Source organism: Chenopodium album, chromosome 24 (genome assembly GCF_948465745.1).
Source record: "Chenopodium album chromosome 24, dcCheAlbu1.1, whole genome shotgun sequence".
In the NCBI taxonomy this organism is placed as follows: domain Eukaryota; kingdom Viridiplantae; phylum Streptophyta; class Magnoliopsida; order Caryophyllales; family Amaranthaceae; genus Chenopodium; species Chenopodium album.
Genome location: NC_137857.1, coordinates 6700624 through 6723352, shown reverse-complemented (window position 1 = coordinate 6723352; position 22729 = coordinate 6700624). Strand labels below are relative to the sequence as shown.

General features: G+C 34.4%; 3 protein-coding genes across 4 annotated transcripts; 2 read left to right on the top strand and 1 right to left on the bottom strand.

The window, feature by feature from the left end:
* Window positions 1-7222: 7222 nt before the first annotated feature.
* On the top strand, window positions 7223-10750 carry LOC145611175 (F-box protein SKIP1-like). The gene is made up of 2 exons (XM_081666459.1): window positions 7223-7605; window positions 9911-10750. The coding sequence occupies exons 1-2, from the start codon at window positions 7253-7255 to the stop codon at window positions 10482-10484; spliced, it is 927 nt and encodes a 308-aa protein (XP_081522585.1). The 5' UTR covers window positions 7223-7252; the 3' UTR covers window positions 10485-10750.
* Window positions 10751-11518: 768 nt separating this feature from the next.
* LOC145611721 (molybdopterin synthase sulfur carrier subunit-like) lies at window positions 11519-15464 on the top strand. Of its 2 annotated transcripts, none has more exons than XM_081667075.1 (2): window positions 11519-11732; window positions 14896-15464. In XM_081667075.1, exon 2 carries the CDS (start codon window positions 14946-14948, stop codon window positions 15252-15254), a length of 309 nt encoding a protein of 102 aa, XP_081523201.1. In that variant the 5' UTR covers window positions 11519-11732; window positions 14896-14945; the 3' UTR covers window positions 15255-15464. The 2 variants fall into 2 exon arrangements, with proteins under 2 accessions (XP_081523201.1, XP_081523202.1); XM_081667076.1 differs by lacking the exon at window positions 11519-11732 and adding an exon at window positions 14436-14778.
* Window positions 15465-18295: 2831 nt separating this feature from the next.
* LOC145612603 (protein MULTIPOLAR SPINDLE 1-like) lies at window positions 18296-21985 on the bottom strand. Its single transcript, XM_081667942.1, has 10 exons — window positions 21723-21985; window positions 21589-21646; window positions 21332-21478; window positions 21162-21224; window positions 20929-21008; window positions 20766-20820; window positions 20190-20300; window positions 19457-19649; window positions 18833-18903; window positions 18296-18573 (listed from the first exon to the last, which is right to left on the bottom strand). The coding sequence occupies exons 1-10, from the start codon at window positions 21891-21893 to the stop codon at window positions 18389-18391; spliced, it is 1134 nt and encodes a 377-aa protein (XP_081524068.1). The 5' UTR covers window positions 21894-21985; the 3' UTR covers window positions 18296-18388.
* Between the last annotated feature and the right edge of the window lie 744 nt (window positions 21986-22729).

Below are 22729 nucleotides of genomic sequence, written 5' to 3'. Positions count from 1 at the left end.
ATAGAGTGTTTTATAGTTACCAATGTAATTCGCTATTGGTACTTTAAATTTAATTAAACATAATTGAATTTTGCGTTTACTTATAAGTAACATGTCATTCTAATTTTATTATTATATATAATCTCCTCAATTGAAAATAAAGTTGAGAAACGTTCTCAAAAAGGTTTAAAAGATAATCCATAAACTTATATTCCAATTTTGCTAAGATTGTTCTAAAAGGCAAGTTTTAGAACCCATGTCACATGTCTAAGGTTGGTTTTATTCAAAATGTTTGAGTAAAATGCCAACACATCTTCATTTTGAAAAATGTTTCAAGGGATATAATGAGATGAGAGGTACAAAACCTCCAAAAGACAAGTGTACAAGTCCAATAAAATCTATTATCTTCAATATGATTGAATATAAGAAAGTGATTGGAAATCTCCATGATCAAAAGTTGATCAAATAACAGTATTCTTCATCTACTTTATATAGAGTTTAATACTTGATTAAACTCAAATATAAATAATGATAGAATAAACTTAGCAGAATCATGAAAAGTGCTTAAAGTAGTTGAGCAAAGTATCATTTTGAACCTAAGAGAAATGTTCTAAGTGGCTCAAAGGGAAAGGTTTAGGAATATATGAGGATTGCATTAAGATGTTATAGGCCAAGAAATGCAAACAAGTTGCTACTTCTCAAACCTAAAACTACTTACATGCTAAAAGTTGTTATGAACAACAAATGTTTCAAATTAAATGGACCAATTCCAATTGATTAGAAACTACCTCATATAATTGGAAGGTAAAAGAATGGAAATGTTCCAATTTAAGAATTATATTATAGAAATTGATTTAGCATATTGCTACTTCTTGGACATATGATGTCTTGTTTAGATCACTCATTGCACAATGTGGTTGAACTAAAGGAAAAAGTTATAGCTAAAGGAGGAATAAATCTACAAGTTTAGAAGCAAATGTTGCTACTTCACAAGTAGAATCTACAAGTCTGGAAGCAAAAGTTGCAACTTTACAAGTAGAACCAGTATTTCACCACTAATAATTGGCTAGAATTAAATAAATGTTATTCATTCTTGCCATTATCAAAACACCATTCAATGATTAGTAATGACTAAACATCGAAGATTCAAAACGTGGAATAAATGTTATTCTATGCTTCATTGAGTCATAATGTGTTTTGAATTGCTAAATAGGTTTAAAGTTCTATATGATAGAAAATAGTTAAACCATTTCTATATATATATAAGTTGTCTCTAAACATGTCAATTAATTCGAATGAAAATGAAAATTGCATGCGGAAGATCCAAAGGGATGGACTTTCAATATCATTGGATTATGAATCCATTGATATATGTAATTATCATTCTAATTTGAAATTATGACTAAGTCACCATTTAGATAAATGATGATGCGAACTCGAGGTCGAATACATATTGATGTAAGAAAACCAAAGGTTCAAAGACTAGAAATGGACAAAGAAACTTCATTTGTGATACGATCACTACTTGTACTTGGTTGAAGCATAAGAGTGAAAATTTTGAAAAGTTCAAAATGTTCAGTATGAAGTTCAGTATCAACTTGACAAGATAATGATTACACTACAATATGATTGTAATTGTAAAAATTTAAGTCGAGACATGTATTGGCAACACATTCAAAGTATTGCGATATGATCGTAATAATGAGAATTTAAGCCAAGACATTGATAAACATCCAAGAGTTGTGAAATCGTTTTACAACAAAGTCCAAAAGAAAACCTTATGAAGTGTTTATGAAGGAAGCTATCAATCTATATGAGATATATTTTGATAATGGATGTAAATTACCTATCTTCCAACCATTGTTCAAGGGATATACTTTTAAGATAAGCTCAAAACTAAACAAAAACTACATACGTCAAATCAAAAGTAGCAAAGACTTCATATGTGATATGGATGAGAAAAGTTCTTATAAAGTCTTTCTACAAAATAAGGAATAAAAGTTGTATTAAAACGTTTAATGCACGTTCTATTCCTATATAGAGCACGGGGTACTACTACACAACCATACTTAGCACAAAATGTTTGTTGCTCAAGTAGGTGCCCTTATGGAAATTGTTCCAAAAGGTCAAGTGGGAGTAGTGTAAATCTCAAAAGAGTTCGAGAAAAGCAACAAACAAACATGGTTCAAAACCATGGTTGGTTCACCCTATGCTAAATATGCCTCCTCAAAAGGCAAGTGGGAGTATAAGAATCTCGAAAAGTTCGAGAGCCTTGAAAGAGTTCAAGAAAAGTGATTTCGAAAATCTCGAAGAAATTTGAGAAGTTATCGAATAACAGCAACAATATGAGCATGATTCACCTCATGTTACAAATGACAACGCGTGGTCTCATTAAGTGTAATGGGATTAATAACCATGTGTCGAAGGTAGTACATTCCAAGTGCACATCCTCTATTGTCGTTTCTCATTGAAAACTAAACAAAGTTGTTGTATGAGTTTCAATTGTTGCATCAAACCCACAATGATGACTAGCATATGTAAAACTTAGCCAAAGAAATATGATTTCATATTGACTAAGAGTTCTAAAATATTTATTTTGGAACATGATGATTATGCAAGTAATAAAGATGATTTGACAAGTTATGACTCCAAGTGGTTTAAAAACCATGAATCTGAAATAGATCCTAAGTCTGTAAGCAAGTGTATGACAATTGAGTAATTTGCCTAAATTGGGTGAAACCCAATATAAGCAAAGCAGACAAGAAAGAAAAACGTTTTCTAACTAAAGCAAAGACTTGTTAAGGGATTCAACAAATTCTTAGTATGACTATGACTGCGATGAAACCTTTACATTAGTCATGTTGCAAAGATCTATTAAAGATATTTTAGTGATTTTTACCTTATAAGATTTGGTAGATAGATTTCAAAACACTTTCTTGAAATTGTTCATGAAATAAGATTTGTATATGATACAATCAAAAGTTTGGAGATCCAATAATCCTAGGGATGCATAGAAGATCCATAATAGATTGTAGTTAGCATCAGAGAGTTAATGTTCTTAATTTTGGGAGTTAATCAAATCGTTTGATGTTCTCGTAAAATGAAGAAAAGGTCTCTTGTGTGTACAAGATGTTTAGTGGGAGCTATGAAGTCTTCTTGGTCTAGTACAAAGAGCGATTATTTGTTGCTTGAATAGTCAAGTAATGGTTAATGCATTTTGTATGAAAACCTTGGAGAAGAATATGAGTACATTTGGGATTCAAGATCTATATAGATAGGTCTCGAATGATGTTTGAGTTTTGGTTAAGAAGCTTATATTGATAAGATTCTTATAAGGTTCAACATTATATTGAAAAGAGTTTCAATCCCTTGTGACATGGCACGTTGCTTAATGATTCTATACCTTGAGAAAGGATTGATGAAATTAAGACTTTGAGTGATGATCCTTATGCAATTTGCAAAGGATGCATCATGCATACCATGGACTATACTCGTCTATTTGATTCACGTGTTTTAAGAACAAGTGATGATAGATTTCAATCGAAATCCAATGTAACGTTGGAATACAAATTAGAAATTCCTAAGTTCCTTGCGAAAGGGCGAAGGAAAATTCTTAGTGTATGGAGATAAAAATGATTATAAGATTTAGAAATTGCAAAGTTCTTGTTTATGAGAATGTCTCATGAACTCTACTTACTGAACCCCTTCCATGACCAAGGTATGAGAGTCATACTAAGGTTTTTGGATTGAAGCAAGTTATGTAATTTTAGTTGTGTATGTTTTGAAAAAGCATATTACAAAAGTAAATACATTAGCTTGCAGAATTATGTTTATCAATTGAAACAAAGTTTCAATCTTATTTAATCGTGGTTTCAAGATTAAATAAATTGTCCAAAATAATTATGAATTGATGGGCTCACTAGGTTGATGACCTTTTGAATGAAACCCCACAGGTGAACTAAATTCATATATTATTTAAGTTCCTAGTTCGGAATCATTAAACTGGACATAAATGATTTCCAATAATGGACTAGCATGTTAAGATTGATTGGATAGCGCAGTTTCATGGGCTATAGGAGCGTAGTGATGCTCGGTCAATCACATGGATATGCATGAATGATGCATGATCGAACTACAGACCTACTTTGAAGTTCAAGTATAGAGCTTCCGGATATATTAGTGGATTCCTTTGACATGAGTGGAACATTGATCTCATTCAATGATTGTTTTAACCGTGGTACATTCAAACGTCTGGCCGTAACTGGAGATTATAAAGGATGTTTCCCAGTTACTTCATGAGTTGAGTGGGAGCTTTGGTTGCCATAAGATTGGATTGAGTCTACCTATTTAATTAGGAATGTGTCTTGGCCCCTTGAAGAGGGAGAATTTAGAAAAAGCATGGCCGTGCTCAAATGGATTACATTGTAACCATTTGTTTTGTAATTCTAACTCAGAGTTCAAGAAAGATTTGTAGATTAATATGATCACGACATAAGATGCAATCATATTATCAAATCGACACACATTGACTTAAGGAATTTGAATATTGCGCACTTGTCTCAGACAAGTGGGAGATTGAAAGAGTTATGTCTTCGATAAGTGCAATTACTAGATATATCAAGGATCACTATTATGGAGATAATAAGTTCATTCTATAGGGTCGTCAATATCTGGTGCTAGATATGATAATTGATCTTTGGGTTAGTTAAATAGCCCAAAGCCTTCTAGAATGGATCCTATGAGGTCACACACAAGGGTATTGGGTTAAGCAAGTAAGAGGCCCATTAATGGGCCTCATGAGCAATTAACTAATCATGAATTGGATTGGGCTAGCATAGTAGGATTGGAATTAGGTTTTGGGCTTTTGACATGGGCTCTTATTTAGAGATGAGATCTATAAATAAGATCCATGCCTAGGGTTTGCAGTAAGTAGTCATAATTCACACACTGTGAATTTTGACATCAATGCAACCAATCCCAAAACCCTAATCCTCTCTCCAACTCACGGCCCTCATCCTCCCCTCACGTCCGTACGGCCGGCCACCCCTTGGTGGCGCGTGTGGTGGTTATCGTGGTGGTTCTTGGTTAGTATGTCTCTCCTCTCCGTTGAAGGTTGATTGAAGCGTTCAGTCACGACTAACTAGCATTAGTGGAGGTCTTAATCTGTGCCCGTGGACCAAGTAGAGGAATCACGCTTGGGGTTCTTTATCTCCCTTTGTTCTTGCTCGATCGCACGTGGAATCACGCTTCAAAGGTACAATTATTTGTTCTTTATGTGTTATGCATTAGATCCTTGGATTAGGTACTGTATGAATATGATTCATGTTTATTTCCGCTGCGTAGTACCTATAAACCCTTCAGTTAGAATTAGGTACTCAACTATTTGTGATTTTTTTTGCCTCTCTATTTTTTCTCCCAAAGGTACACGGTGCATTATAAAGTTTTCAAGGTTACACGGTATATTACTTAGAGGTGTCAAATCGGGTATTCAAGTTGTGTTCAAGTCGAGTCATGCCAGGTTTCAAGTCAAATTCAAGTCGGATCATGCCCTTTTTTCTGACTTACAAGTCAAGTTCATGTCGAGTTGGGTCAAGTTCGATCGAATTATGACATGCTTTATATCTTTTCGGTTGCAGCTCGGGTTTGATTCAAGTCAATTTTGGGTCTGGTAATGTTTTAGGTTCAGTTTGTGTCAAGTCGAGTTACAAACAAAGTTTAAAGCAGGTAAATTTCGGTCGGATAAACTTCAAATCGGGTCATTTTTAGACTCGGGTCAACTTTTAGTCAAGTAAAGTCACTCTAATTAAGAATCGGGTGTAAATGTGTAATGCAAAATAAAGTAAATATATAGGTCAAATATAAAGTATAGCATTCCGCTATTTCTATTATGAGAAATTTGATAACATTTTCAAATAAACTTTTAATTAAAAATTGAAATCTACGTCAGGTTTGAGTCAAAACAATACTCCTCCGTGTTTTAATAAGTGTTATACTTTGACCGACACATAGTTTTAGGCAATTTAATTGACTTAAATATAATAAGAGGTTAATGAGGTAGTTGGACTATTAAAAATATGTAAAAGAAAGATAGTGAGATTAATAATTTATTGAAAAGTTATGAATGTGAGAGGAAGGAAATAATAATAATAATAATAATAATAATAATAAAAAAGTAGTATTGAGTTTGGGTGGAGACCATGAGAGAGAAAAATATAATATTAAAATGAAGCTTTTAGCTAAAAAAGAATGTGTAACACTTATTAAAATACGGCCGGATTTGGTAAGTGTAACATTTATTAAAACACAGAGGGAGTATATCAATCTGAGTCAATATAAGTTGGTTTAACGAGTTGGATAAAATTGGATCATGGTCACTAAATGATCACTAATTCACTATGATTCAAGTAAGTACTATTTAGGATATGCTAGATGTTTATTATGTCAATATTTAATAAAGTTGAGTGTTATTTCGAGCTCAAATCATTGTCAGATCAGGTCAAATCAGTTGTCGGTCAATACCCATACGAATCGGTAACAAGTTGTGACAGGTTATAATCGCTTTGAAGTTCTAAACAAAGTCGAGTACTAATCTGGTCTAGATCATTATCAAGTCGGGTCGAATAATTAGTTTTCGGTTAATATCAAGTTGATTACAAGTTTAGGTCATAAACTATCAGGTTTATTCGGTTATCAGTTAATGTTGGGTCTATTTCAATTCAGGTTACATGTCACAGTATTCACCTATTCTTCGGGTACGGGTCGGATATGGAATCATTGTTCCGATCGATTTTTCGAGTCGGGTCAGATTTTGTCACAGTAAGTATTACCTAGACACTCGAATTGACACATCTCTCATGCCCAAACCCGCAGAAACGTAGCGGGCTTGTTGGGCCAAAACGGGCTTTTCGGGCCGGGTTTGGACTTTTTAACTAAAAAAGTGTTTTTATGCTTGCCCAAGCCCCGGACCTCCAGTGAGAGCGTATTCATTGTCCTCCACCCGTGGGAACTACGAGATCACCCCAAGGACGCCCCATTTGCCATAACACTAAGAGGTCAGTATACCCGAGATCCTTTCATTCCAAGTCGCCGCTTTGGGCCAGATCGGGTCGGGCTAGCAGACCGGGCCAATGTTGATCACCTCTAACGTGAATGTCCCTCCGTTTGTGAAATACCCTCTCTGCCCCTTCAAGGTAAATTGATGAGTACTACACTACTACTTACTACTAGTAATAAAAGAAGCATTTGCGCAAGCAAATCTTCAATCTGTCCAAAAATGAAGATAGAAGATAACCCAACCGAGTTAACCCACAACTCGGATTGGGCCGAGTTGACTCACGAGTGCTTAATCAACATCCTCTCACGTCTGCCATTAGAGGACAGATGGAAGGGACCTATGCTCGTCTGCAAGCCATGGTTGGAAGCTTGCAAAGATTCTTCACTCAATAACTCGCTTGATCTTGAACCTTACTTTGAGTCATCTACTGAGTCAACTCGTTGGTGGTCTCCCGAGTTTCAGAGGAAGATCGATGCGATTCTTAAATTTATAGTCGATTCGAGCGATGGGTTGTTGAAACAAATCCGTGTTAGACATTGCTCTGATCATGCCCTCATTTTTGCTGCTCAAAGGTTGTTTCTTTTTTCCAATTTTTTGTTATCTATTTTTTTGGGTATTAGTTTGATCATTGATTTGAATACATACATATTGAATATAGAAATTTAGTATTGAATCGTAGAAGTAGTGATGTTGATGGGATTCGATCCGATTAATTACCAGCCTACTAACATGAACATGTGATTTTGATGTTCATCTTTATTATAAATGGAATTATAAGGAATTTCTGGATGGTGTGGAAAATGGAAGTGGGTAATTTTTTTTATATTTTTTATTTTTTTTGGATTATGAATTTATGTAATATGGGATTAATTAGACGAATTGATAAGTGATGTGATTACTAAAGTATGGTATTGAAATTGGGCATAGTTTGTTCAACAGGAAAGTAGTTTGTAGCACTTTGTAAGAGGATTTTGAAGGAGTTGCCTACTATATGAATATTTAAAAGGATTTGGAGTCATTAATTTGGGAGTTTAATGATGATATATTTAGGGGTTTGTTATACATTCATGGTTGAGGCTTGTTGTTGGACCTTGGACATCTACAATATCTTAGTGTAGTGTGCACCCAAAAAAAAAAACAATATCTTAGTGTAGTGCATGTACTTTAGGCTTTTTATGCTGAAGAAAACAATGGTGAAGTCCCTGGAAATTTACGTCTCTTGATTGAAAATTGAAATATATAATGATGGGCTATTATAATGATGTACTTTAGGCTTTATATGCTGTAGAAAACCTCTTTTGAAGTTTTGAACTTAATGGCCAATTTGGTTGCTGGTTATGAATAGTGCTAATGGAAATGAATATACATGAAATATGATAATCCAAACAACATCCTAATGTCAATGGTAAATTGGTAATGCAATTTCATCCCTAAACGTAGTGTTTTTCTTTATATATATTCATAACCACCCCCAAATGGTGATGGATGGTAATAAAATTTTGTGAAGAAAAAGAGAGAACTTGCAGTGAACTAGCATTACCATGGTAATGGAAATTGATTTTTCTTACAACTTTATGTACAAATTTGTTTCTATCACCAGCACTTAAAAAGAATTTTACCAAATAGGCTGTGAGTACTTGACACGAAATATCAGACTCTTTTTTTTAAAAAAAAATTATTGACTAGGTGTTTGGCTCATGGGAATGGGGTTTTATGAACTAATATATGAATTGGGGGAGGGGGTTGCTATGATTTAGATTAGTGACAGGAATTAACTAGGCAAAAATAGATAGCAAAAGATAAGAATTGGCTTAAGGTTTCCAAATTGACCTTCCTACTTTCTAGAGCTAGAAATTTTCTCCAACAGAACTTCAATATTTTTCTCAATGATTTCTTACATTCATATTCTACCCTTAAATGCTTAAGGCATAACAAACTCTCTCACAGCTTCTGGATTCCTTCCCTTTAGATTTTGCTGATAAACAACTTCAAATAATAACTTTTATTCCCTCCTCTTGACGTGTGAATTAGCTAGTAAGATGCTGCTGAACTGGTCTTCTCTTCTTGTTGGTGATAGTCACTGGTGGTTTAGACTTGGTGCATAGTGCCGGGGAAGGTGGGGGTGGGGGATGATTAATCAAATGTTTCTAGTCTTTAGTCCATAATTGAAATATGTTGGAAATTTAATATTTTGTGGTTAATAAATATTCTTATACCCTTGTATGTGATCATTATATAATGTTGTATTTTTTTTAGCCTAATACATATGCCTCCATTCCCCAACCCTGAGGATTGTAGATTGTGGGCCACCGTTTTCTGCCCAGTTGATTACTTACTACTGCACCTATTTTCCCTAAACACACCACATGAATGTCTTATGTCGTATTTAGCTCTTGTTGCTTATCCTTTGTGATAATCCTTCTCTAACTATTATGTGTACACACATGCTATGTTGGTTGAAATTCCAATCTTTTTGTGATTTGTATTTTTTTGCTTGTGATACTTGAACAGTTGACTTGCCAAGTTTTCCATGGTGATTGATGGACTTCATTTTGTACTTTTTCTGTTGTAATGGGATTAACCTTTGCATATCTACATATATCTCAACACTATTGCTAACATGATCAGCTGGTCACTGCAAGAGTAGTAATAAGTATATCTCATTAATAGGAGCTAGAGCTAGTATTTCTTCCTTCCCCCCCCCCCCCCCAAACCCCTTCCCTCTCTTTTCTGTTCCTGACCTTGCGCAATATCCACTAAAAACTTCTGAGTAAAGAATAAGAGAACATTCTTGCTTCTGTGAAAACGATCAGGAAAGTTATAAAGTCCCTTGTGAATTTTGTGAATGGTGTTTCAGTATGATTGCTTTGTTTACAGATGCCCAAAACTTGAGGTTCTTTCAATTAAAAGTAGCCAAAGTGTCTCTGATGCGGCTATGACTGAGGTGGCCAAGAGGTGCCCTATGCTGAAAGAACTCGATGTTAGCTTCTGCCATGAGATCTCTCATGAATCTCTATCATCAATTGGAAGAAACTGTCCTCATCTGAAGGTACTAAAACGCAATTTCATGAATCTGCTGGATTCTTCACAGCATAGGGGAATTGTACCAAATGATTACCTCAATGCTTGCCCCCAAGACTTTGATTCTGAAGCTGCTGCCATTGGTAAAAGCATGCCTAATTTAGAGCATCTCGAGCTAAAGTTTTCCAGGTTGTCAGGTAGAGGCCTTGCTATGATTTCTGAAGGCTGCTTAAACCTGGAATTTTTGGATCTGAATGGGTGTGCAAACTTGACTAGTCGTGATATTTTAAGTGCATCCTCAAATTTGAAGAACTTGAAGACAGTTTTGAAACCAAACTTTTATATACCAAGATCAGTGTATCACACTGAGAGGTATGGTCACTGGAGGCTGTATGATGAACGATTTCAAACAGATATTTTTAGGATATAAATGCCGACCCCTTATAGGTAGGGGCACCAGTTTGACTGTAGGCTAGAATTTACTTCTTACAGCTGTGATTATGAAAAGATGTTGAAGCTCATCTTCTCTCTTGTCTGAGTGATTTCTGTTGTGATAATACAAGCACTCACCTGAGTTGTATTGTTATTTGTTTTCGCAATATTTGTTTGTGACTACCATGTAAAGCTCATTTCTGGTTTAGCTGTTGTAAATACTGATGATGTTCATTAAATGAATAAACGGTCAAATATTCTGTGTTCTAATATAATTTGATTCTGAAATATCTGCAAGATTATTCTTTCTGTAGCTCAAATTATAAGCTAAATTTGTCAACATGTATGGATGGTTATTAAGTAGACACCGGATACAGCCCTGGCCAACGAATGCTATTGATTATATACAGTATGGAGTATACTGTTTTGATGTGGTACACAAGCAAAAACTTGGCTTCATCAACCTCGTGAAACATCAAAGTGTCCTGATGCACAAGAACTTTTGTCACAACTTCCTTGAGCAAATCTGTTGATGTACAGTGAACCTTATACCCATTTCTGGCACAACTAACACCTTGTGCAAATAATAAAGCATTAAGCATTACACAACCTTGAAAATTAGTGACCTTATAATACATTTGATTTGCATCTTCCCACTTTGCTCCCCAATGATGCTTCCTTGGCAAAAACCCCGCAATTGTACTTCGGTGTAACATCCAATGAAATTAATTCTATTCAAAAACAAAATGGTAAAATTTGTATTACTAGAAGTAATTGATTTTATATCACTAAAATAAAAATATCAGCATAACCAACAAGTGTTTGGATCAGCTGGTAAGAGAGTTGTTCCAACTTAAACTAACCAATTTATTCAAGCTTATATACTACTAACAATATTTACCGAGATAGCTTTTCTCCTAATTCGGATTTGGACTTAGTTCGACTCACATTCGAATTACTTGTATTAAATAAACTTAGGATTATTGGGTGAGGTACCCCCAACCCCAAGGCCCCAATAAGAAAGAAATGTCCAACAAAAACAAACATCTTGATATTGTGGTGGGAAGACCAAAACTTCACTAGGAGCCTCAATTATAACTCCAAATCCCAAAAGTTTTATACTTTCTTTTTCGCCGGAACTCGGTGGTGATTCTCTAGTCCCGCCGCCTTACTGGTGGTTGTTGTTCGCCGGCCGCTTTTTCGATTGCCGGAATTCCATCTCTTATATTCTGCAGATTACACTCAGGTAAATAAATTTGATTTCTCCTCGTCAATTGCTACTATCTTTAAGCTTGATTGTCTCTAATTTTATTGATGTTAACCTAGATTACAATACCCAATTGATTAATTTGGGATTTCTTTACCCTATTTAGAGTATGTTCTTTGATATATAATGCTTAGTTGAACTCGATTATGTGATATCTGGAATATTAGGGTTTATAAGCAATTATCATCTTGCAAATTGTTAATTTGGGGATTGGAATTAGTGGTGTATGATTAGTTTATTTATTGAATTTGTTTGGGTTGATGAATATTGTAAGAGCTTTGTAATTTAACCATATTAGATTGAATACCCTGCACTAATTTAGCTGATAGTACAAACAGCTTAACCAGTGATTGTTTCTACACTAATTACCATATCCGTTGTGCGCCGGGTGTAACTTACAACCTAAGGCTTAGTTGTTTTCCCATTTGCTCATTTTCTAGAGCTTGTATTGAATTTATTAGCAGAAAATAGGTGTAGGTTTACTGATTAATGTTATAATGCACTCTTGCTGTTAATAGACGGGAATTGTAATTTATCAGAAATTTTTGTTGCTAGATATCTTGTTTATGTAGTATACATGAATGTGATGGAACTCGATATAAGATAGGGCCATGCGAAGGGTGGGGGGATGCTGGATTTTTGTGGACCGCCACTTGGTCTATAAGTCTATACCTATATCTCTTAATCTCCTAGACTCGAACCAAAATGGTGGAATACAAATTATGAACCTAATTCATTTTCTAAGAGTTACTTCTTGGTCTCCACTTTGCAATGGTGGCCTACCACTTAGGCACGATACCTGAGCCTCACCTTAGCACCAAACGCTAGAAGACATTGTCCATTTCAGAAAAGTCTATGATTATTCATTTTTATTTTTTCACTATTTCCTTCTCTTTGTCTTCCCATTTGTGCAAACTTGGATTAATGTAGATATTTAATTCTACCTAGGGTAGTTATGATGAACTGATGATACCAGCTATAAGAATTACAAGGGATTTCCTTTCTTAGTTGTGTTGATCCTAAAGATGAATTGAGAGCAGGTGGTGGCTTCAAGTTCTAATTTTTTCCTATTTCATAATCAAACTTTACTGTCATGTTTTATGAATGGAACTAAGTAGCCATTATCAATGAGCTGAGACTAAGGATTCCATTTTAGGTGGTGATAATGGCAATATGTGGTCATGCAACTCCTGCATCTGAAGAAAGCTTGCAGCCTATCACTAAAATGAGCCAAGCAATGACCATATGTCCAATTGTCCATATATGTCTTCTTCCAAATCTTCAAATTGAACCTATAAGTTTCAGACATCATGGTCCACCTGTAGATAATATATGGAGGAAATGGGGTTGACAACTATGGCTCCGTTTGGTTTAATGTAAAACATTTTTAGTGGAAAATTAGTTTTTATGGAAAACATTTTCAAGGAAAAGCACAATTGCAAATTAGTTTTCCTTTGATTGGTTGCATACAAGAAAAGTTCAAGAAAAATAAAAAATAGGAGTGGAAATGTAAGGATGAATGAGAGGGAAGTAAAAAAGGAGGTAAGGAGGAGAGAGGAAAATGTGGCTTCCCTTGTTTTGTGAAAAAAAAAAAATTCCATCATTAAGGATGGAATTTTCCACCCTTGGAAAAATTGTTTTTTACCCCTTAACAAACCAAACAAAGGAAAATGGAAAAATCATTTTCCATGAAAACATTTTACATCAAACCAAACGGGGCCTATGTTCAAATCTGAACTGAAGCCGACCTGATTTGGATTTGCTAGGAGCCTAAGAAAGAGTCCAAATCCTTATAGAGGCCGGGTTGGACTTGGATCCTGGTCTGACTTGTGTTCACTTGACCAGTCAATAGACGGTAATTTTAAAAATTGTTGTCTAAATGATTCTTATATCAAATTACCTAAACCATATCTTAGCCGTCCCTTTTCTCATCACCTTCTTGACCTCCTTTCATCTCTCCAGCCTCCCTCCATTTTAGATATTCCTTTCCTGTTTTTTCAGTTTTCATTCTTCCTCTCTTGATTTTCTTATCCCTCATCTCCTAGAGGATTAAGAGTCAAGACAGCATAATAATAGAGGTCATGCAGAGTTACCAAAAAAAAAATGAAAATTTCATCAATGAAAACATCTCCTAACACGTCTTTTAACCACTTAGCTGTATACAGGGTAAGGGATATTTTTTAGATCTGAAACTTAGTTGATTACATCGTTCGTACACTTTTTTTGTTATTGTTTTTTAAGAATTAAACCTATGTAAGGAATTAGGATTGTTTAAATAAATCATGGCCACCACAATACTTTGCTGTAGGTCTTAAAATAGTGAGCTACTGATGAAAGTTTTGATGGGTTTTGTGTTGACTAATGGGTTTATGTAGTAAAATTTTGTTTGTGCAAATCATAATCACCGTACCACATGTTATATACTTATTCAGATTTCATAGGTAGTTGAATTCTACCCATTGATTCTTTTGCACCACTATATCTAGAATGGTTGAAATATGGTGCTTAATTTGCAAGTTGGAATCATTTTTAAAGTTTTTGTGGTCTCTCTGGTTGGGAATAATTCTGATTATGATATTAGTTGAAGGTAAAGGTGGCGGCTCAATCAATGGTAAAGTTATTCCTTTTTCTCCCCTTATTATAGTAGTGCAGTATACATAAAAATGCCCTGTTCCTTTGTTTTAAACCACTAGAACTGAGTGGGACTTATATCTTCTTTAAATTTTCAATACTTTCTGTAAATTTGTCAATGGATTATAATATAGGCATCGAATCTTTGCCATGAACCAACAAGATCGAGCCTTGCACCATGATTTTATTTCAGCTGCAAACCTTCTTTAGCTAGAGAGATTCTAGAATCCAAGTTTAGATGTCTTGCGCTTCTCTGAAACTTAATCAGACTCAGTAGTTTATGTTTTATTTAATTGTTTGAATATTCTAAGAGCTGGGGATTTAGATTGTTGCTCATCCATCCTATTCTTAGAGTCCCGATCCCTGGCATAGTTCCAATCTGAAACATCTACATGTATGTGATTTCATTTCTATTGTGCCTGTAATTTCTTTTTAGCTTGTGGTATTGACTTAACACTTTATCAGTCTCATTCCACTAGTGATGTTGACTTATCGTGTGATCTACTGGCAGTTTGTTGTAGAACATATGCTCAACATTTTGGCTTCATTTGATACAACAAGATGGAGCTGAAGAACCAGACTGAAAGTCAAGACAACACTAATGAAAGGGATGAAAAATCATCAATTGAGCTAAAAGTTCTGTTTTTTGCCAGAGCCCGGGATCTGACTGGGTTAGCTGATATGCCACTGGAGGTAAAATCTGGTAGCACAGCTCGTGATTGTTTAGATAAGATTGTCACCCAGTTTCCAGGTCTCGAAGAGTTACGAGGGTGCATGGTGCTGGCTTTGAATGAGGAGTATGCATCTGAATCTGCTATTGTTAAACATAGGGATGAATTAGCCATTATACCACCAATTAGTGGAGGCTGATAATTCCTTGTATACATTTCAGTTTTATACTTTTGGGCTTTTGATATTCTTGTAACTCCCTTGTATAAAATAAAATGAAAAAAAAATCCGGTGACCAATGTAATATGCAAGCTATAGACTTTATTGCATATTTTCATTTATGCTTCCTGTGTAAACAGACTGTATACCAAACATGCTCTCTGATTCAAACCTTTGAGGGAATTTTGGAAATTACTCTGTGAGGGTTGCTAAGTTCATAAGTTCATCAACTTTTCGGTATTCAAGATAATTATGGAAAGATATTGGTTAAAAGTCCGGCTAATATTTATGCAACTAGTAGAAATGAAAGATAGATTGTGTCCTTAATCGGAGCCTGGCTGCAGTTTGCTCATCAAGGGTACCTTTGACATTCACTCCGACAAACTAGCTAGGCTACCAGAATTTTTTTCTCCTTTATATCGTATAATTATACAAGGTAGTATACAATGTATATTGATCGAAAATATTGAAGCAATGAAGCTTCAACACTGAATATAATAAGAGTAGAAGGCAAATATATCACAGCCTGTAACAGAGATAAATGATCAACAAGAGGAAACCATGGAACCAAGATGTTTGTGGTTTTACAGCATCTGATTTTCTGCGGTGAACCATACCCAATGGTAAAAATCTTGGTCGTCTTACCATGAAACCGAGCTTTCGAAAATCCAATGAACAACAAGAACTACTGTTACTGTCAACACCATTTGTTTCCATGCTGCTGCTAATTACAGGATAGTTCTTCACACCCTGATGAGTTACAGATGGGGTGACATGATCAGATTGCAATATGAATAAGGCGGAGCATATAAAGAGCACACAGGATCGACGCCTCAACCACATTGTCATCCCCTTGGTTAGTGAGAAGGGAGATGAACGTAACGTATGGTTGGAATTTGGATGTTGTGAAGGAATGAGAGAAGGCGCATACAAATAGGAAGACAGTTAATTGGTTTAGGTTGGCAATCTAAATCATGTTATAATTATGGCCATCTATATTAATGACATTATAACTAAAATCATAAAGAATGCTAAGGTAATTAGCTAGTACTCGATTTTTTTTTGGAATTTAGACATATTTCTTTGCTAACAGAGGATCGGATCATGTAAGAGATACAACGATTGCATTATCATCTGCTACATCCCGGGCAGATGACTCATGAAGGTTGTATACTTGTATACAAAAGTATACAAGTATATTTTACATGAAGGTTGTATAATTGTGTACAAGTATGTAAATTTGTAATTGTACTATAGTTTTGTTTAGGGAGAATTCTTATTGACAGTGGTTTTGCTTCCAAGGGATTTAAAAGTAAAATTACAAGTGATTAAAATTAGGTATAAATCTAATCATGTTAGGTATCAACCACTAGCAAAGCCTAATATGACTAAATAAACATTAATAATAGTTCTTAACCAAATTTAAACTAAAAGCTAATCATTCTTCCAATTTCCACGTTATAAACTTTTTGCCTACAATAAGATAATAGGAGTATTCTAACAATAATTTCCCAAGCTGGAATAGTGGAGTTACAATATGATCGTTCGATCCCCACAAAACAATTGGAAGGGGACTGGAACCTAACCATCCAGAACTGATCAGAACATACTTGGTACGTTTTATGTTCGTTTTCTCTTTATACATAAGAAATAACATAGTAATATGTTTTACATCACTAAATTAATCTCGATATACATTTTCAAGAATATATAATTACACATTGATACTGTTTCATTCCAATTAAGAAAAAGAATAAAAAAAGTATTAGGAAAGTAAACTTAAAAAATGAAGATTATATATTAAAGAAAGAAATAAGCTAACAGGGGAAGTAGGAGCAAAGATGAGTGTAAATTTGAAGCATCTGATGTTCTACGACTAGCAACAACAGCTGGAATGAATCTTGGTGATCCTCGGAACATCACAGCAAGTTTTCGAGTATTCAATGAATAAGCTCGACTATTACTATCATCATCAACTTCATTTGTTGCCTTACTGCTACTGATGCTGCTAGTAACAGCATAACTCAAGGCATGTTCATCATGTTGTGCAGATGAACTCAGAGTTAGTTGTGACATGAATAACATGAAACATACTAACAACACTGCTTGAAATCGACGTCTCAACTGTGTCATGTTGATTGTTTATGTAACTTTGAAGCTCAGATGATTCGATTAATGAACCGGGTTGATGAATGATGATGAAGAGATGAGCTGAAGTTTTTGGGGTGGAAATTATTTAGGTGAGGAAATAATATGGTTTGTGTAGTTTTATTTATAGGGTGGCAATTAGTTGAGAAGCTTGCAGGATTATATTTATTTTAATTATTGGTATATCATTAAGTGTGTTGAAATTATTAATTTTGGTTGAGTCTTTTTATTTAAGCATATTTTAAACATATTTTCCTTTGACTAAACAACTTTAGGTTTTGTCTTGTAATTTCTGTTTACTGCTTCACTCGGTTTCAATCTAGCCGGCAGAAATTAGTAGTTTCCCAGGAATTTGCATCCTAATTTAATTTAAGTTTATAGAGATATAGATAAGTGGGAGATGCCAAATGAAATAATTAAAAGCATGTGTTCAAAGCTGTTTTATTTTTTAAAAATAGTTGTCTATACTTTTGAAACATCCATAAAAGGTGTGATATTTTTCTTAAAAATTATAAAAATGACTTTTTATTGAATTTTCTAATGTTTCCTTAACCCACCTACAATAGTTGGGTAGCCATTATAATTCTAACATTCCCTTATATAATTACATAAATAAAGTGATGGACCTGGACGATATCTCGGGTTATTACATGAATAAATTTTCTACTTTTACAGATGAATGACGTGTCATGATCCTTTTATTCATATAATTTATTTATCTATAATTCATTTTGAAAGGATAACATGTAATCTGGTTTAGTATAGCCTAGTGTTTAAACACTTTTTTGGATTAAGAAAGAAATTATAGGGTCCCTTAATTGTTTACACTTTACAGCAATTTGGTTTTCCTACGTAACAATGAATGGCATAAGCTTTGTTAATGGATCTACAAAAATACTACTAAAAGAATAACGAAATTTGGTGGATTTTCCAAGACTATGTAAATGGTTATAATACAGAGGCCTAAATTAGCTAAACAATTCATCAAGTATATCTTGGTTGAGTTTCTGGAGAGACGATACTTGGCCAACCTGTCTAGCCAACTCTCCAGTTACTCGGTCCAAATAAAGCGAATAAAGCCCTGACCTCTCCTCCATTGATTGCAATGTTTTACGAGCATGAAGAAATGAAATCAGCCATTCTTCGAACAACCCTACAACGACATCAAATTTTCACATCAGTCTGCAACAATTTCACTGAAACATGCAAGAGGCATTTTGTTATGATTATTGACACAAAAGTGCACTTAATTATATTGGTTCAAGGCCTAACCAACTAATGTTCCCTGTAATAAGAGTCAATTTCAAAGGTAACGCCTTTTTTTGCACTAATATTCATACTATTGTTAATATTTGAAATCTAACTGCAAAAGAATATTTTATGGAATCCAAATAACAAGGTTAAACACATACTTATCTCAAAACCTTCATCTTTTGACCATGTGACTAAGTAGTCTGACACTAGAAACTCGATAAGCTGAATCCTGCAAGTCAAACAATTTATTAGATGAATAAAAAAAGGAATTACTCCATACTACTAAAAGATAGCCAACTCAGTTACAGCAAATGCAGTCCTAATATTACAAGAATATTTGATTCGTCGTATAGCAAAACCACCAACCAGTCAAAGACTAAACAGCAGCATATGCAGAAAGCATAATCATATGTTATAAATTTTTTAGCCTACATGACACTGTAAGTCCACATATATTTTGTTATACCAACAAACCATGAATGCTAATATGGAATCCAAGATATTGGTGAGGATACTTATACATAGACAATTTAAGACAATTTAGATGAGTGAAGATCAGAATTTATAAAAACGAAGCATGCCAATCATAGACAAAGGACCTCGTGCCAAAGGAGGAAAGATAAGGCAATTGATTAAGCATATATGCTGAATTTCATAATGGTTCAATTTAAAAATAGATAAATAAATAAGTAAATAATCCATTACTTCAATAAATGCAACAATGAAGCTTAGAGGAAAGTCAGGACATTCGTATTAGGGGAAAAAAAGTGTGGGAAGCTTACATCACAAACATAGAATCATGGATTTGGGGAAAAGACTCATCAAATGGATCCAGCAAGAGCAACCGTTCTGCTAGTTCAGATATCCTGTGGCAGACAGAAAGCAAGACCCTCTGTCCTACATAGGACACATTTCCAAGCATACGAATAATGTGCTGAATATGAGTTTGCGCATCAGTTTCAGGGTCACATAGCTCTGCAAACAATAATGCAATGAGATCAGCAACCATATAAAACAGAAGAGAACACGAAAAAACACAGAGAATTGCTACCATAGCTGAAGATTGCTATAAGTGCTATTTGATATGCAGTCAGAGGACATTTTATTGCCTTGGACAAAATTGGGGTCTTTGATTCTAGGCAGAGTGATTTGTTTGACTTCCACACATACTGAACCGAAGAGCAAGAGCATTCATTTTCCAGTTATAACGGTTTGAAAGAGCATTTACCTCAACTACATGCTCTTATTATCGACTTTTATGAAGTTCCATCACATTTAAACAGACCAAAAGTTTTCCAGTGTCAATGATTAATCAGACATGACAGTTTAGGAAAAACTGAAAAGCTATCAAATCAGTAAGAGTCTAAGAGAAGTCAGTAGTTTCTTGAAGGAATCAAAGCATCAAGTTTAGTCCATTATAACTCGAATCACCAAGGCAAAACAAGATGAAATATTTGTCCAATAAAATATCAAATAATGGAAACAAATGAGTATGCGGAAAGAAATATAAATTACCATTTTCCAGAGGTGTGCACATCCTTTTGATCAGACAAACAATCAAATTACTGATAATTCCATCAGTAGCAGCCATATCCTTTCCCGTTGATAATTCTTGATTCACAGAACCTTCAAAGACAGCACAAAAATACATCTCTCTTAGATAATGAAGTCATAACATCAATATCCTATGATTGGAATCCCTGAATACCGCAAAGATTTAACTTTAAGGACCTCTGTAACTATCAATCAACCAAGTTATAATTAGTGCCAACAGCAGACAAACAAAATCTTTGCATTCCCTGTCATTTCCAGCGAAGTTCAAGACTCAAACAAAGTTCAAGCAGTGTACCAACCACTGCAAACTTAATAGGATAAATCTACAAAAGAAGTAGAAGCAAGACTATATTCCACAATTAGTAAACCAACTTAGTAGACATGTGAATATCAAGCACACATTAACCACCACAAGTTCACACAAAAGTAACCACTTATTTTATAAATTTTAAGACATTGCAGATAATATAACATAACATCAGATTTTTATACCAAAACTAGCATTGTACAAGACCAAGTATGAAAACAATGCCTAACCTAGAATGAAGTCCACAGCTTGATGTGCCAAGTTTGCGAAATTAGGTCTCTTCACCTGCAGAAATCATCGAACATGCTTGAAATCATGATCACCACTACATTTACAAACAAAATTATTTCTTGAAGTTAGGTTAACCATTAGTTTATGAAATGCAAGACTAACCATGCTAGGAGTCTCACAAAGATCCACAAGAAACTCAGCCGATATTTTCAGCTTTTCTATCTCCTCTTCCTTGTAATAATCTGGTTACAAATTACAAGCAGACAGAAACTTTCTATAATCTGAAACAAACTCAATTTCCTCCACAATTTCATAACATTGTTCATTTTTACATACATTAAACAGGAAAAAGACCGAAAAATAGTATAAACGAATGTTTTAAGATGCACTTAAACCTGAAAAAGCTCGTTGATCAATCGAATTGCTCGTCTTTCTTTTGATTCTCTTATGCAAACGTACTGCATAATCGTAATCAATTCATCCAAATCAACAAAACAAATCTCATACAAACACTTCCTAATTCTATTACTTGTAATAAACTGATAAACAAAGGATAGGTTATGACCTAATCTGAGAAATCTGCGACGAAGAACATCATTCAGCCGATGGTCAAAACCATCCGTTAACTTCTTAGGGCTTACACTTTGCAAATTATTGAAGAAATAACACTTGCAGGACGCACTTTCTGGATACAAATCACGACCTAAATCATCTAATTACAAAAACACAAACAAAAATTCAAAAATAAATAAGCATAAAATTCAAATTTTACAAAAAATTTTATCATTAATTCGAATTTAAGCGATTATTGAAATTGCGAACCTTCGAGACGTTTGAGCTCATCTGAGAGCCGTTGAATTTCCTGCTTCCGATTTTTAGCCTGAATTCCAGCAAAAAGTCATCGTCAATCCGAAATTCCGAGTAGAATAGAGAGAGTGAGAATTGCGCCCGCGCACCTTTCGCTTCCAATGGAAGGTACGAGAAGCAGAAGATGAGAGAGAAGACTGAGGTTGAGAGAGAAGCTTTGATCGGAGAAGAGCCATCGCAATTGCTATCTTCATCGATTCATTCGAGTTTATCGCCGCCGCCGCCGTAGGTTCCGCCATTGACGGTGTTGTTGCAGCCATTTTTTCTCTGGTTTGTTGTAAGTTTCCGGTGTCGGTTGAGTGATTTGATTTGGGATGAGCGCGGGAAATTGGGTTATTTGGGATTAGCCGCCTTTTTTTTGGTTGGAGGTAAAAAAAAAAAATGAAGGGTATTAGTGAAATTGAAGTTAGAGGCCGGGGTGTCCAATTGTCCATTATTGCCCTATCCTATCCGGCCACGGCCGTGCGCGTGTCGTGTTGAAGATTAATTGAAAAGTTAAACATATTATATGTATCGACGCATAACATATTAACATTAGCTATTAGCATAATCAATAATCGTATCTGTATATATGGGCTAAAATGAATGTAAGTACGAAGTACTCGTACAAAAATATATTTTAATACTTGTATATGTAAATATGAAGTTTAATTAGCCTATTCAATAAAAGATCAACTCAAAATCAATTATTAATTAAATAGGAAATAGGTATAAAACAAAATTAAACAACTGCTTTATAATCTCTCTGTTTCTTATTGTTTGCATCATTTAACCCAAAAATCTCTCACAAAAAATGACCCATGGTGCAATTCAAAAGGAACTGATGAACTATTTAATTAAAAGATATATATATATATATATATATATATATATATATATATATATATATATATATATATATATATATATATATATATATATATATATATATATATATAGAGGAAGGCTCATGTAAGAACCCATTATATATAAGAACCATTTTCAGCCATTAGATCAATCAAGATCTAACGCTCAACATTTACCCGGATCAAAATAATGGCACTATTGTAAATTAATGAACTTTTTATTGTATAATAGGAATTTTAGAAAAATTTGT